Source organism: Dreissena polymorpha, chromosome 3 (genome assembly GCF_020536995.1).
Source record: "Dreissena polymorpha isolate Duluth1 chromosome 3, UMN_Dpol_1.0, whole genome shotgun sequence".
NCBI classification, from domain to species: Eukaryota; Metazoa; Mollusca; class Bivalvia; order Myida; family Dreissenidae; genus Dreissena; species Dreissena polymorpha.
The window spans coordinates 12,629,636-12,644,196 of NC_068357.1; the positions used below are offsets into that span (position 1 = coordinate 12,629,636).

Here is a 14,561-nt window from a genome sequence, read left to right on the forward strand (position 1 = left end):
GGATTGAGAGAGGGGTATAATGTGGGGTGTGGTAATTTTTTAAGATGTTTAAAAAAATGTTGTTTTTTTTTTTGGGGGGGGGGTGGGGGGGTTAGGGGTTGGGGGTGAGAGGGGGTTATAATGTGGGGTGTGGTAATTTATAAGTTGTTTAAAAATAAAACATATATTTTTTTTTGGGGGGGGGTGGGGGGGTGGGTGGCAAGGGGGAGTGAGAGGGGGGTAAAATGTGGGGCGTGGTAATTTATTAGTTGTTAATTTGTTATTTTTTTTTTTTTTGGGGGGGTGGGTGGGGTGGGTGGGGTAGGGGGGGTGGGGGGTAAGAGGGAGTATAATGTGGGTTGTGGTAATTTATTAGATGTTTTTTTTGAGGGTGGGGTGGGGGTAGGAGGGAGGGAGAGGTGGGTATAATGTGGGATGTGGTAATTTATTAGATGTTAAAAAAAAAAAATTGGGGGGGGGGGTAGGGGGGTATAATGTGGTGTGTGGTAATAAATTAGATGTTTAAAAAAAATAAAAAAAATTTGGGGGGGGGGGGGTGGGAAGGTAGGGGGGTGGGGTCAGAGGGGGTTATAATGTAGGGTGTGGTAATTAATTAGATGATGTTTAAAACAAAATTCTGGTAGGGGCGTGGGGTATTGTTTGGGTGAAATCCATTGTGGTATTCAGGTTAAGTGTTGTTTTGTCAAAGTAATAATACAATGTGATCATAAAAAATAACAAATTATCTCACACTGACATGAACAAATATCCTCTATTTATTAAACATGAAATTTAAACTTATTGCATTTGTTTCCCCTGTATATAAGAAAGATATAATAGTGTATTACCTCCCCTGTCCTGCTTATATTTATATAAATCAACAAAATTAAACATTAACACAATATTTAATATACAAAATATACAAAAAATCTCATATTCTGATAATATTTTTACTGATCCACTTTATTTAACTCAAATGATGATGTTTCATTGGACTGATAATTATAAATTTAGGATTACAGACCAGTTGCTTCAACAGGTCGGGCTACCGTAACCTCGTGAAGAGGCCAGTAGGACCTGTAAATAAACTCTGAAACACACACACAGTTGCTTCAGTAATATTGTTCAGAGTTTGCCCTGTTTGCCGCGTATGCGTTCTTGAGTTATCATCCAAAAACCATTTTACTATTTCAGGTCACTGTGACCTTGACCTTTGACCTAGTGACCTCAAAATCAATATGGGTCATCTGCGAGTCATGATCAATGTACCTATGAAGTTTCATGATCCTAGGCCCATGCGTTCTTGAGTTATCATCCGGAAACCGATATGTGCAAAGCAATATACCCCCTCTTCTTCGAAGGGGGGCATAAAAAGTATTATGGAACCTTATACAATGTTTTTTGTTTATCCACCTAAACCACTCATAAAACATGAAATTATCTTATCAAGTTATAATTTTCATGTCATATAAAGAAGTTGTTCACCCTTACATACTGGTAATATAGGTTACATATAGTTACCTGGTGCTGTGAAGTATAAATTCACTTTCTTATACCATTAAAATATTAATGTGAGATGTTAAACATTAAAAAGCATGAATGTTTGCACTTCCTTGTTTCTTGGTGGTTCCTAGCTCAAAGGTAGACATATACCAATGCCCAATATGGCAGCCCCATGCCTGTAAAAACAACTTGTGTCTGTTCTAAGAAAAAAGATTGCAGTCACAGCCAACAAAGATTATCAACAGATTATGGAATTAACGTTCCAACAATATCTGGTGATATAAAATGATGATTATAATTAAACATTAAAACTAGCTTTGTCATGCTGAAAATTGAGATAAACCATTGAATCCCTAATATCTAACAAACAAAGAATTTGGTTGGGTTTGTGAAACCACATACACATGCCTGAAGTGTAACAGGCACAACCAGTCTACAATTCTGACTGTCACCTACTTCCTACAGCTTGAGAATATTCAGACTGGTAACCGCATACACCTACCTGAAGTATAACAGGTACAACCAGTCTACCATACTGACTGTCACCAACTTCCTGCAGGTTGGAAATATTCAGACTGGTAACCACATAACATACCTGAAGTATAACAAGTACAACCAGTCTACCGTACTGTCACCCACTTCCTGCAGGTTGGAAATATTCAGACTGGTAACCACATACACATACCTGAAGTATAACAGGCACATTAGTCTACCATACTGACTGTCACCCACTTCCTGCAGGTTGGAAATATTCAGACTGGTAACCACATACACATACCTGAAGTATAACAGGCACATTAGTCTACCATACTGACTGTCACCCACTTCCTGCAGGTTGGAAATATTCAGACTGGTAACCACATACGCATACCTGAAGTATAACAGGCACAACCAGTCTACCATACTGACTGTCACCCACTTCCTGCAGGTTGGAAATATTCAGACTGGTAACCACATAACATACCTGAAGTATAACAGGTACAACCAGTCTACCATACTGACTGTCACCCACTTCCTGCAGGTTGGGAATATGTAGACTGGTCTCATCCTCTGCATCCTCCTCTGTCCACTAATCATGAGAAAACATCCTAGCTATTAGGACATAACTTTGAAAAGCACTTGACATTTTTTGTCTAGGATAATCTAAGTTCTTAATATGTAAACAACATATAGTTGTGAAGCAAGAATATATAATTGCTTCACAGACATAGGTGAGTTAGAAAATAATTTTTTACACATTGTTCAATTTGTTGTAATTAATTCCTAAGACATAATTTTACATTGAAAAGCAATTTACTTTTTAAGTTGTTCATAACTCAAAATTAAAATATTCCAAAAACATAATTTTTGTTCAAAGCGATCAACATTTTCTCCCAATCTCTGTTCCATAGATCTTACCTTAAATAAACTCTAGTAAAAACCAAACTGAAGAGACATGGTTTCTTATGTGGTCACAAAGCAAAACATTTGAGTCTCGCTCTGTGAAAAGAGGGTTTAATGCTGGTTCGTAAAGTGTTGTCCTAGATTAGCCTAAGCATTCCGCACAGGCTAATAAAGGACAAAACTTTACGCACATGCATTAAACCCCCTTTTCTCCAAGAACTTCTCATTTCAAGCCAATCAATCATCTCACCGACATCAAGCTGCCACTGTCTGTCTGGTGCCATGGTGACCCAACAGTTGCTGATGGCGACAGGGGGTTCAGACTTAGTGGTGCTGGGACAAGTATCTCTGTGAGGTCCTGACCCACATTTTTACTTCCTGTGAACTTGATGACCTTTGTTGTTTGCCTCACGTCTGAGGCATGCATACCAAGCTGTGAGGAAATATATTGATAGTTTTGTGTTTATATGTGTTCAGAGATGTGTGAGGTTCTTTTGTGTTTGATGCTGCATTATTAATGGAGTGCGGACTGCACAGGCTAATCTGGGACGACACTTTATGCACATGCATTGAACCCCTTGTTTACAGAGCACAGCCCAATAATAACTGTATGTAGTGTTTCAGACATTATTTTCACAAACCTACAAAAACTGTTGAAATAGAGAATACATGGTTTCAGATAAATTTCAGTGTAGAAGCAAAATAAGATGATATCATATGTAATATTAACAATAACACATGGCAGAGCTTGGCCGGACATCTTAAAAAAGCACACATTGAAATAATGACATGCAGATGAAGATCACTGCGAGAACTATTAGTAAGTAAATGTAAAGGCACAGTTGATTACTTTCTTGCCACATGTTTACTAAAATTTAAAACATATTTATTATTTTTAGAATCATTTAGTTTTGTCAGATGCTTTTTAAGGGACTTGGGATGTACATTTGTAAAAGGTCAAATACTAGAACATGTTAATCTGAGCGTAGGAATAAACTCTGATGGTAGATCACTGTCACATGATCTACTGCCGGATATCAACTAGTTTATAAGGTCTCTGCTTTATTACAGTGTAGGTCACTGTTTGCAACAAAAACAGGATAAATAATATTATTGTAGAGGACTTTGCAGGGACCCAGACTAGTTTGGTTTCATATAAGTGAATCCAAAACATCATGCAATAAGATACATTCTCATAACACTAATAATCTCCTACACCGCAGGTTATACCTGGCAGAATTCATTTCTTCCCCAGACAAACAGCTGACCCTCCGTATCCATTGCAACATTGAATTCTCCACCGGAGGTCAGGTGTCGGATATTACGGTCATTTATTGTTGTTACCATCTGTGGAAGTCTCTAAAATGTGATTAACAAAGTGAAAAGTAAATAGCAATAAACAATTAATAAGAATTAACTGCATGAGGTCATTTATAATTTCCAGACTTAGACAGGCCTTTAAAACACCTTATCTAATAACAAATACTAGTAACCTGTTCTAAAATTTTCAATGCCACAATTATGATTTTAATAATTTTTTTCCCAAAACTGGTAATTCTAAAATACATCTCGTAAAAAAGATGCAAGCTTCTAATAAAATAATTCTTCTAGAATAAACAATTAATGTTCACATACAAAATAAGAAATAAGCAAATGGAATATTTCTATTAAATAGAGCTGTCAATGTCAGTTCAATGACATTATTACGTTGATGTGACTTAGAACTGCCCAAGAATCCACTATGTTTCAGTGATTGGAAATACCCCAAGCACATCAACCATACCACTTGTATTGAGCTGCTGTTGCCTAGCTGTCTGTCCATGTTGCATGCCAAATTGTATGTGTTTCCTTCTATCCTCAAATACAAATATAAAGTTCCTACCTAAATCCCCAAAGGTGACCCTGAACACACATACATCGATTAAGCCTTAACCCCTCACACATACCAATTCACACCATGTGCCTTTGCCCAGCTGTCCACCTATGTTACATCCCCAGATGTACATAAACCCTCAAACCTACCAGTTCACTGCTGGTGCCATTGCCCAGCTGGCTGTCTATATTGTGTCCCAAGGTGTACATAAAACCCTAATGCCTACCATTTCACTTCTGGCGCCATTGCCCAGATGTCTGTTCATGTTGCAACCCCAGGTGTACATAAACCTCTCATACCTACCAGTTCACTCCTGGTGCCATTGCCCAGCTGTCCATCCATGTTGCGTCCCCAGGTGTACATTAACCTCCCATACCTACCAGTTCACTCATGGTGTCATTGCCCAGCTGTCTGTCCATGTTACAACCCCAGGTGTACATAAACCTCTCATACCTACCAGTTCACTCATGGTGTCATTGCCCAGCTGTCCGTCCATGTTACAACCCCAGGTGTACATAAACCTCTCATACCTACCAGTTCACTCCTGGTGTCATTGCCCAGCTGTCCGTCCATGTTACAACCCCAGGTGTACATAAACCTCTCATACCTACCAGTTCACTCATGGTGCCATTGCCCAGCTGTCCGTCCATGTTACAACCCCAGGTGTACATAAACCTCTCATACCTACCAGTTCACTCCTGGTGCCATTGCCCAGCTGTCCGTCCATGTTGCGTCCCCAGGTGTACATAAACCTCTCATACCTACCAGTTCACTCCTGGTGCCATTGCCCAGCTGTCCATCCATGTTGCGTCCCCAGGTGTACATAAACCTCTCACACATACCAGTTCACTCCTGGTGCCATTGCCCAGCTGTCCATCCATGTTGCGTCCCCAGGTGTACATAAACCTCACATACCTACCAGTTCACTCCTGGTGCCATTGCCCAGCTGTCCATCCATGTTGCGTCCCCAGTTGTACATAAACCTCTCATACCTACCAGTTCACTCCTCGTGCCATTGCCCAGCTGTCCGTCCATGTTACAACTCCAGGTGTACATAAACCTCTCATACCTACCAGTCCACTCATGGTGTCATTGCCCAGCTGTCTGTCCATGTGACGACCCCAGGTGAACATTAACATCTCACATTTACCAATTCACTCCTGGTGCCGTTGCCCAGTTGTCCATCCATGTTGCGTCCCCAGGTGTACACCTCCCCGTCCTTGGTCCTCACACCGCTGTGGAAGCTGCCACAAAAAACCTACAGGGGACAAACATGTTGATCTGTTTATTACAAACAAAGGCTACCATAGCCTTCAGGGGAACACAAGCTGATCTGATCATCTACAAACAAAGGCAGCCAGTGAAGTAACAAGAGGGCCAAGATGGCCCTAGTTCGCTCACCTGAGAGGAGTCGGTTCATTCAATCTTAACCAAACGTCAAACTTGATCTAGATATTGTTCAGACAAACATCCTGGTCAAGTTTCATCATTATTGAACCAAAACTCTGGCATATGGGGTGTTTTTGTAAGATTTGACCTAGTGACCTATATTTTGTGTTGACCCCCTTTACCAAACATAAAACTTTGCTTACAAAAATAAATATTATGACCAAGATTCATAAAATCTGAAACAAAATTGTGACCTCTGGAGTGTTTACAAGGATTTTGTATAATATAATGAAAATTTTGACAATCTTAGGGCAATAATTATGGCAATAATTATGTGATTTTTATTATCAAACTTGAATGAGATCTTTCAGCAACTTTGATAAAGAATGCTTGAGAAATGTGAATGCTAGAGTGTTTACAAACCAAATGTGGACTGGTGGACGGCGGACAAAGACTAATCCTAAAACCTCACCTGAGCAATCAGGTGAGCTAAAAAGTGTGTTTCACCGATCTGAGCCATTTTACAACTTGTCAGAGAAATCAATAAAACCAATGTATTAACTAAGTTTCACGATGATTAGGCAAAAAATGTGACTTCTTTAGTGTTCGATTACAAGGTTTCTCTCTAGTTACATAAGGAAAACTGCCCCACCCCCCCTGGCAGCCATGTTTTTTGACCGATCGGGACCATTTGCGAACTCATCTGAGATATATATAAAACCAATCTTTTCACCAAGTTTCATAATGTGACATTGTGACCGGTCTTTGTCCTTCGTCCGTCCTTCCGTTAACATTTGTTCGTAAACACTCTAGAGGCCACATTTATTGTCTGATCTTCATGAAACTTGGTCAGAAGCTTCGTCCCAATTAAATCTCGGTCGAGTTCGAAACTGGGTCATGCCGAGTCAAAAACTAGGTCACTAGGTCAAAAAAAAGAAAAAACTTGTAAACACTGTAGAAGTCACATTTCATGCCCAATCTTCATGTAACTTTGTCAAAATGTTTGTCTTAATGATATGTTGGTTGAGTTCAAAAGTGGTTCTGGTCCGTTGAAAAACAAAGTTGGTCTAAACATTGGTTTTATTGATTTCTCGGACGAGTTCGAAAATGGTCCAGATTGGTGAAAAAACATGGCCGCTAGTGGGCGGGGCATTTTTCTCTATATGTATATAGTGAAAACATGTCAACACTCTAGAAGTCACTTTTTTTTTTTTTTGGGCCCGATTTTCATGAAATTTTGTCAGAACATTTGTTTCCTAGATACGTGACTTTAGTTTGAAAATGGTTCCAGTCTGTTGAAAAACATGGTTGCCAGGGGGACGTGGCAGTTTTCCTTATATTTATACAGTAAAAAGGCTTGCAAACAATCATGAATTAAGGTCATGTAACACATGAGACAACTCTTCTAAATATTGCATTTAAGAATTCAGCAGTTACTCCCTTTTGATTATTAATGTTTTCATAATAATACAGTGTAGTTGTGTTTCATTTATGTGTTAATTGTTATTCCAGGTTGGATGTTTTTATGCCCCCTTTCGAAGAAAAGGGGGCATATAGTGATCGGACTGTCTGTCCATCCGTCCGTCTGTCTGTCCGTCCGTCTTTCCGTCACACTTTGCATTTAGGTTTCAAAAATGCTCATAACTTCTATGTCCCTTGAGATATAACCTCCATTTTTGGTATGCATGTGTATATCGACAAGGCCTTTCCATACGCACACAATTTTTTACACCTGTGACCTTGACCTTGAACTTAGGGTCCGCGTTTAGGTTTCAAAATGTGCGTTCAGGTTTCGAAAAATGCTCATAACTTCTATGTCCCTTGAGATATAACCTTCATATTTGGTATGCATGTGTATATGGACAAGGCCTTTCCATACGCACACAATTTTACCCCTGTGACCTTGACCTTGAACTTAGGGTCCGCGTTTAGGTTTCAAAATCTGAGTTTAGGTTTTGAAAAATGCTCATAACTTCAATGTCCCTTGAGATATAACCTTCAAATTTGGTATGCATGTGTATATGGACAAGGTCTTTCCATCTAAAAATGCGTTTAGGTTTCGAAAAATGCTCATAACTTCTATGTCCCTTGAGATATATCCTTCATATTTGGTATGCATGTGTATATGGACAAGGCATTTCCATACGCACAATTTTTTTTACCCCTGTGACCTTGACCTTGAAATAGGGTCCGCGTTTAGGTTTCAAAATCTGTGTTTAGGTTTCGAAAAATGCTCATTACTTCTATGTCCCTTGAGATATAACCTTCATATTTGGTATGCATGTGTATATGGACAAGGCCTTTCCATACGCACACAATTTTACCCCTGTGACCTTGACCTTGAACTTAGGGTCCGCGTTTAGGTTTCAAAATCTGAGTTTAGGTTTTGAAAAATGCTCATAACTTCAATGTCCCTTGAGATATAACCTTCAAATTTGGTATGCATGTGTATATGGACAAGGTCTTTCCATCTAAAAATGCGTTTAGGTTTCGAAAATTGCTCATAACTTCTATGTCCCTTGAGATATAACCTTCATATTTGGTATGCATGTGTATATGGACAAGGCCTTTCCATACGCACAATTTTTTTTACCCCTGTGACCTTGAACTTGAAAAAGGGTCCACGTTTAGGTTTCAAAATCTGTGTTTAGGTTTCGAAAAATGCTCATTACTTCTATGTCCCTTGAGATATAACCTTCATATTTGGTATGCATGTGTATATGGACAAGGCCTTTCCATACGCTCAAAATATTTTTCCCCTGTGACCTTGACATTGAACTTAGGGTCCGCGTTTAGGTTTCGAAATCTGCGTTTAGGTTTTGAAAAATGCTCATAACTTCTATGTCCCTTGAGATGTAACCTTCATATTTGGTATGCATGTGTATATGACTGCTCAGGTGAGCTTTTGTGACTGGTCTTTGTCCGTCGTCCATCCGTCCACATTTGTTCGTAAACACTCTAGAGGCCACATTTATTGTCCGATCTTTATGAAACTTGGTCAGAAGATTTGTCCCAATAAAATCTCGATCAAGTTTGAAACTGGGTCATATTGGGTCAAAAACAAGGTCACTAGGTCAAAAAAAAAGAAAAAGCTTGTAAACACTGTAGAAGTCACATTTAATGCCCAATCTTCATGTAACTTAATCTATATGTCTATGCTAATGATATGTTGGTTGAGTTAAAAAGTGGTTCCGGTCCATTGAAAAACATGGCCGCCAGTGGGCGGGGCAGTTTTCCTTATATGGCTATAGAGAAACCTTGTAAACACTCTAAGTCACAATTTTTTGCCCAATCATCATGAAAGTTAATCAAAACATTGGTTTAATGGATAAGTCGGATGAGTTCAAAAATAGTCCAGATCAGTGAAAAAACATGGCCGCCAGTGGGCGGGGCATTTTTCTCTATATGTATATAGTGATTTTTGTTTCCCCAATTTTCATTAAATTTGGTCAGAACATTATTTTGTTTCCTTGATATGAGAGTTGAGTTGGAAAATGGTTCCGGTCAGTTGAATAACATGGCTGCCGGGGGGGGGGGGGGGGGGGGGGAGGGGCAGTTTTCTTATATTTATATAGTAAAAAAAAGCTGGTGAACACTCTAGAAGTCACATTTTTTGCCCAATCATCATGAAACTTGGTGAATAGATTTGTTTTATATATATATCTCAGATGAGTTTGCAAATGGTCCCGATGGGTCAATAAACATGGCTGTCAGGGGGATGGGGCAGTTTTCCTTATGTGACTATATAGAGAGAAACCTTGTGATCGAACAGTATAGAAGTCACATTTTTTGCCTAATCATCGTGAAACTTAGTCAATACATTGGTTTTATTGATTTCTTGGCCAAGTTGGAAAATGGCTCAGGTCGGTGAAACACACTTTTTAGCTCACCTGATTGCTCAGGTGAGGTTTTAGGATTGGTCTTTGTCCGCTGTCCGTCCGTCCACATTTGGTTTGTAAACACTCTAGCATTCACATTTCTCAAGCATTCTTTATCAAAGTTGCTGAAAGATCTCAGTCAAGTTTGATGATGAGCAAAATCACATAATTAATGCCATAATTATTGCCCTTAGATTGTCAAAATTTTCATTATATTATACAAAATCCTTGTAAGAAAAGTTTGATGTTTGGGGGGTCAACTCAAAATATAGGTCACCATTTCAAATCTTACAAAAACGAAAACACTCCCTACACTAGATGTTTGTCTGGTCAATATCTAGGTCATGTTTGACATTAGGTTAAGATTGAATGAACCGACTCCTCTCAGGTGAGCGAACTAGGGCCATCTTGGCCCTCTTGTTTGTATTATTAAATTGGGAAACATCCAAAATATTTTAAGAGATATAACGAGAAAATGTAAGTGAATTGTGTTATTTGATTTATTCATGCGCATGATTGCACTTCATGAGTTGTGTTTCTTGTGAAAACATATACGGATTTCAAATAAAAATTGTTTAATATATTGGAATTTTTTTACCACGATGGGGTAAATAATAAATGGATTACTATTATGTATAATTTTAGTCTTTTTGTTCAAGTGGAATAAATGCTCATCGATCGGGTGACAGCATCCCGTGGGCTTGCGGCAAACAGCATTACACAATCAACCAAGCCCACAGTCTTGTGATATTCTCTTTTTGTAATTGCTTGTGCTACAATACTTCACTGAGATGCATACATGCCATAATTTTTCAGACCAATTCCGGGACATTGAGTTAAATTGTCCGGAACTTTTGCCGATTTTCCGGGACATGTATAAAATGTAGCTATATTTATAGACATATGCATTTTTGGTACGTTTTTTTTTGTTTCGCATCGTTAATTGCAAAAGTTCAAAAGCCTATCCGAAATACACTTGATCTATTAACATCAAATTAAACATTACTACTTCCGTTACTAGATACAAGCCACGTGTTTTCAGTGTTAGTGTTCTAAACGTAGATGGTGACATCACTGCGTTATTGTTATTAAGACCAGTGTGTAACGCGTAGTTGTTGATACGCCTTTATTCATTCATTCACCGGGGGTTTAGAACAAGACAATAATAAACCTAGTGAGGATGACGTTTTTATATGCTTACTTTTTTACTCAACTTCTTTGTCGGTTAAACGTGCGAACATAAACTGCTTTTAATTTTTTACTCAGCGATGTTGGACTTCAGATGTGTGAACAACTATCCTTTGCCCTTACGCAGCGGGAAATAATGACGTAGTAGATTTAAGTCAATTAACAACCACATTAAACAATGCCGCCGTTTCAGTTTGACCGCGAACGTGAGACAATCGATATGATAACAGGACCCCTGTTAATTGATCGATTTTGACACGTAGCGTAGTCTGCCTATTCGGGTAGGCATTGTCATGGAGACGCTGCAGATTTACACAGATTCGAGGTGCAGTTAAGCCTAAGATAAGGTACATGTATATATGGATTTTGTAAATTCCGGGACATTTGACAGATTTCCGGGACAGCGGGACAAGTTCTTCATTTACGGGACTGTCCCGGACAATCCGGGATGTATGGCATGTATGCTGAGATGTTACAACACAAACTCTGTAGCCAGTGATTTGTGGGGCTTTACTTTTCGCCAGTCTAGCAAAGAATAACAGAAGATAGTTTCTTCTCATCACGAGAATAGCATTCTCATCACAAGAAAGGAAGACAATTTCTGTACAAGCATTTTCATTCACACAAGCACTCATAAAAATATCAAATTGGAGTCGAAAGAGCCGGTCATAATGTTCTGTCTTATTTGACTATTGGACTGAAGATCTTTAGCGTAAGAATAAATCCTTCACACCTGTTTTATACGTCCATGTACATAGGAAGTGTCCACCACCATTGGACGTAGATGAACATCCACTTGCTCAAAAGTGACATTTCCGGTTTGGCGTGACCTGCGCTGACTGTGCACAAAATGTCTGAGGCCGTGTGGGTGACTGCCCCACTGGTATACCACGTTCTGAGCTGTAACTGCAACCTGCAACCAGCGGTATCAACTGCCTGGTACACTCTAAATATCTCATCAGCTTGTTTTAACCCTTTCAGTGCGGGAACCGAATTTTGAAGGCCTTTGCAAACAGTTTGGATCCTGATGAGACGCCACAGAACGTGGCGTCTCATCAGGATCCAAACTGTTTGCTATTCTGATAGTATTCTTTGAAAAAAATCGAAGAAAATGCTAATTTAAGAAATTCAGCAGACGACATTTTAGCAGAAGACAAATTACCCAGCATGCAAAGGGTTAATAATGATTATTGAACATGATAGTATGTGAGCCTTTGCAATCGGCCATTTTCCGCCTCAACAGGATTTTAGCAAAGAAAACACTCCCTTAAAACAAAAATACCTTAACCCTTTCAGCGCTGGAACCGAATTTTGAAGGCATTTGCAAACAGTTTGGATCCAGATGAGATGCCACAGAACGTGGCGTCTCATCAGGATCCAAACTGTTTGCTATTCTGATAGTATTCTTTGAAAAAAATTCGAAGAAAATGATAATTTTAGAAATACAGAAGACGACATTTTAGCAGACGACAAATTTCCCAGCATGCAAAGGGTTAACAGCGAAAAGTGTTGCACTGATAAGCCTGTGCAGTCTTCTTATCTGGAACAACACTTTATGCACATGCCTTATCCAAGAGACAGGCTCATATATCACATGACTTTGTATCCACAATGTTTCTTGTACAATTCTTTGAATAATCTTTTACATTAATTGTGGTCTTTCTTCATTTCAAGTTGATTTTGTCGTATTGGCTTTTAACCTTTTACCACTTAGAAACGTATTTTAACACATTAAATTTTTGTATTCCCCCAGAAAGTTACATTTTATTGAAGGCCTTTTTTACTAGATCCAAGTTTTAACAGTTTCAGTTCTAACCCTTAGATACTGAGGAGTAGCAAAAAGCATAAAACCTGAACAGACTGTGAGTTATTCGAAGGGTGTTTTGGTTTTATGCAGTTAGCACATAGCCATTTTCACTTTGCTTCTCAGTTGAAAAGGGTTAATAGGAAAAACACAGTTCATATTTGTTTGTAAACTTATATTAAAAGCTTCAATCATTTGTATTCATATGGAAAATTAAATAGAAATACTTCCCTGTAATATGAGTAATATAAAGACTTAGGGTCTTCTTATATGACCTCATATAGTTTGCACATAAACATGTGTATGTTATTAATGACAATGACTAATGTATACATCTACAAACAAGGTAGCACATAAAAAAAATATATAAGCCAGATGTAACCATAATATAATACATTTAATGATAATTACATCATCATTACTATTTTTCATAATGTATGAGCACATAAGGAAAATATTTTGTTTTTCTTTTCGATTATAACATAGATTCAAGTTTGTAATACAAATTTATACTGGTTATGGCAGTAGAGGTCAGAATAATCTTTGGTAAGTCTTCCAAAGTCAGTAACACTTATCTGGTACAAAAAGGCAGTATTATAAATGCTAGCCCTTAGCAAACTGAAACCCCGATTGTTTAGCAGCATTCTATAAATACTTACAGAATGGAAGTACTTGGTTGCTATGGCAATGACCTTGTCTGGGATCAAAGTCACCTTGACAGGGGTGGTGTGTTTGTTGGTTGTGGCCAATCCCAGCTGACCAAAGAAGCCGCACCCAAATGTGTACACCTCTCCCTTAAAGTAGACAGAAAGTTTTGCTATAATAACCGAACACCCAAAATATGTTTGTCAGATATATGTTTTAACATTGCTCAAGTTGATCATTTGACCCCCCCCCCCCCCCGCCTGCCCTATTTATATTCATAAATCACACCTTCGGAAGGTCAAGGTCACGATTGTATATCAACATGTTAAAAATTGTATGACGCTCAATAAAATTTTGAGCTTTATACAAACACATAATACAAATGCATGAAATAAAAAAAAATTGAGTTCTGTGCGTGATCTTATTGTTATTTCATAAGTGGTAATATACAACATATACTTTCACTTGCTGCTTTTCCAGACATGAAAATGTGTATTATATGACCTCTTATAATATGAAAACTTAAACTGGTACCAAAAAATATCATCTATATTGAATGCCGCAAAAAAGCTTACACATTTACCCAAACATGTAGATAAATTCTTATAGGTAAGTCCTGACATCATATTGTGTCACTGACTCAATTTCGACAAAATAAAATCAAGCCAATGATGAGTCCAGGAATATGTAGCCAATCAAATGAACAAAAAGTTATCTTACAGGTGTGAAAGATAATCTATCAAAATGGTTTTGTTTCAATGAAAACAAGGCATTGCATGTAATATTTATATTATGAAAAATAAACCAATATCAATACCCTGAAAATATTGTTCTTAAGTACAAAATATGTACCATAGGTGACCATGTAATAGGCACAGTTTTTTACCTGCAAGTTTCAATTTAAATATTTGGTGCGGAT

At 38.2% G+C, this 14,561-nt stretch overlaps 1 protein-coding gene across 8 annotated transcripts in view; it reads right to left on the reverse strand.

Moving 5' to 3' along the window:
• Positions 1 to 14,561, reverse strand: part of LOC127873013 (uncharacterized) — a 49,508-nt gene that overhangs the window by 11,281 nt on the left and 23,666 nt on the right. Inside the window, exons 17-24 of one of the 8 annotated variants that reach the window (XM_052416551.1) lie at positions 13,657 to 13,791; positions 11,927 to 12,106; positions 5,889 to 5,996; positions 4,096 to 4,224; positions 3,116 to 3,298; positions 2,354 to 2,551; positions 2,224 to 2,260; positions 1,675 to 2,041 (exon numbers count right to left, since the gene is read on the reverse strand). In XM_052416551.1, the coding sequence (XP_052272511.1) occupies positions 2,025 to 2,041; positions 2,224 to 2,260; positions 2,354 to 2,551; positions 3,116 to 3,298; positions 4,096 to 4,224; positions 5,889 to 5,996; positions 11,927 to 12,106; positions 13,657 to 13,791 (987 nt within the window). In that variant the 3' untranslated portion in view covers positions 1,675 to 2,024. The other 7 variants (XR_008045892.1, XR_008045891.1, XM_052416554.1 and 4 more) reach the window with 7 other exon arrangements.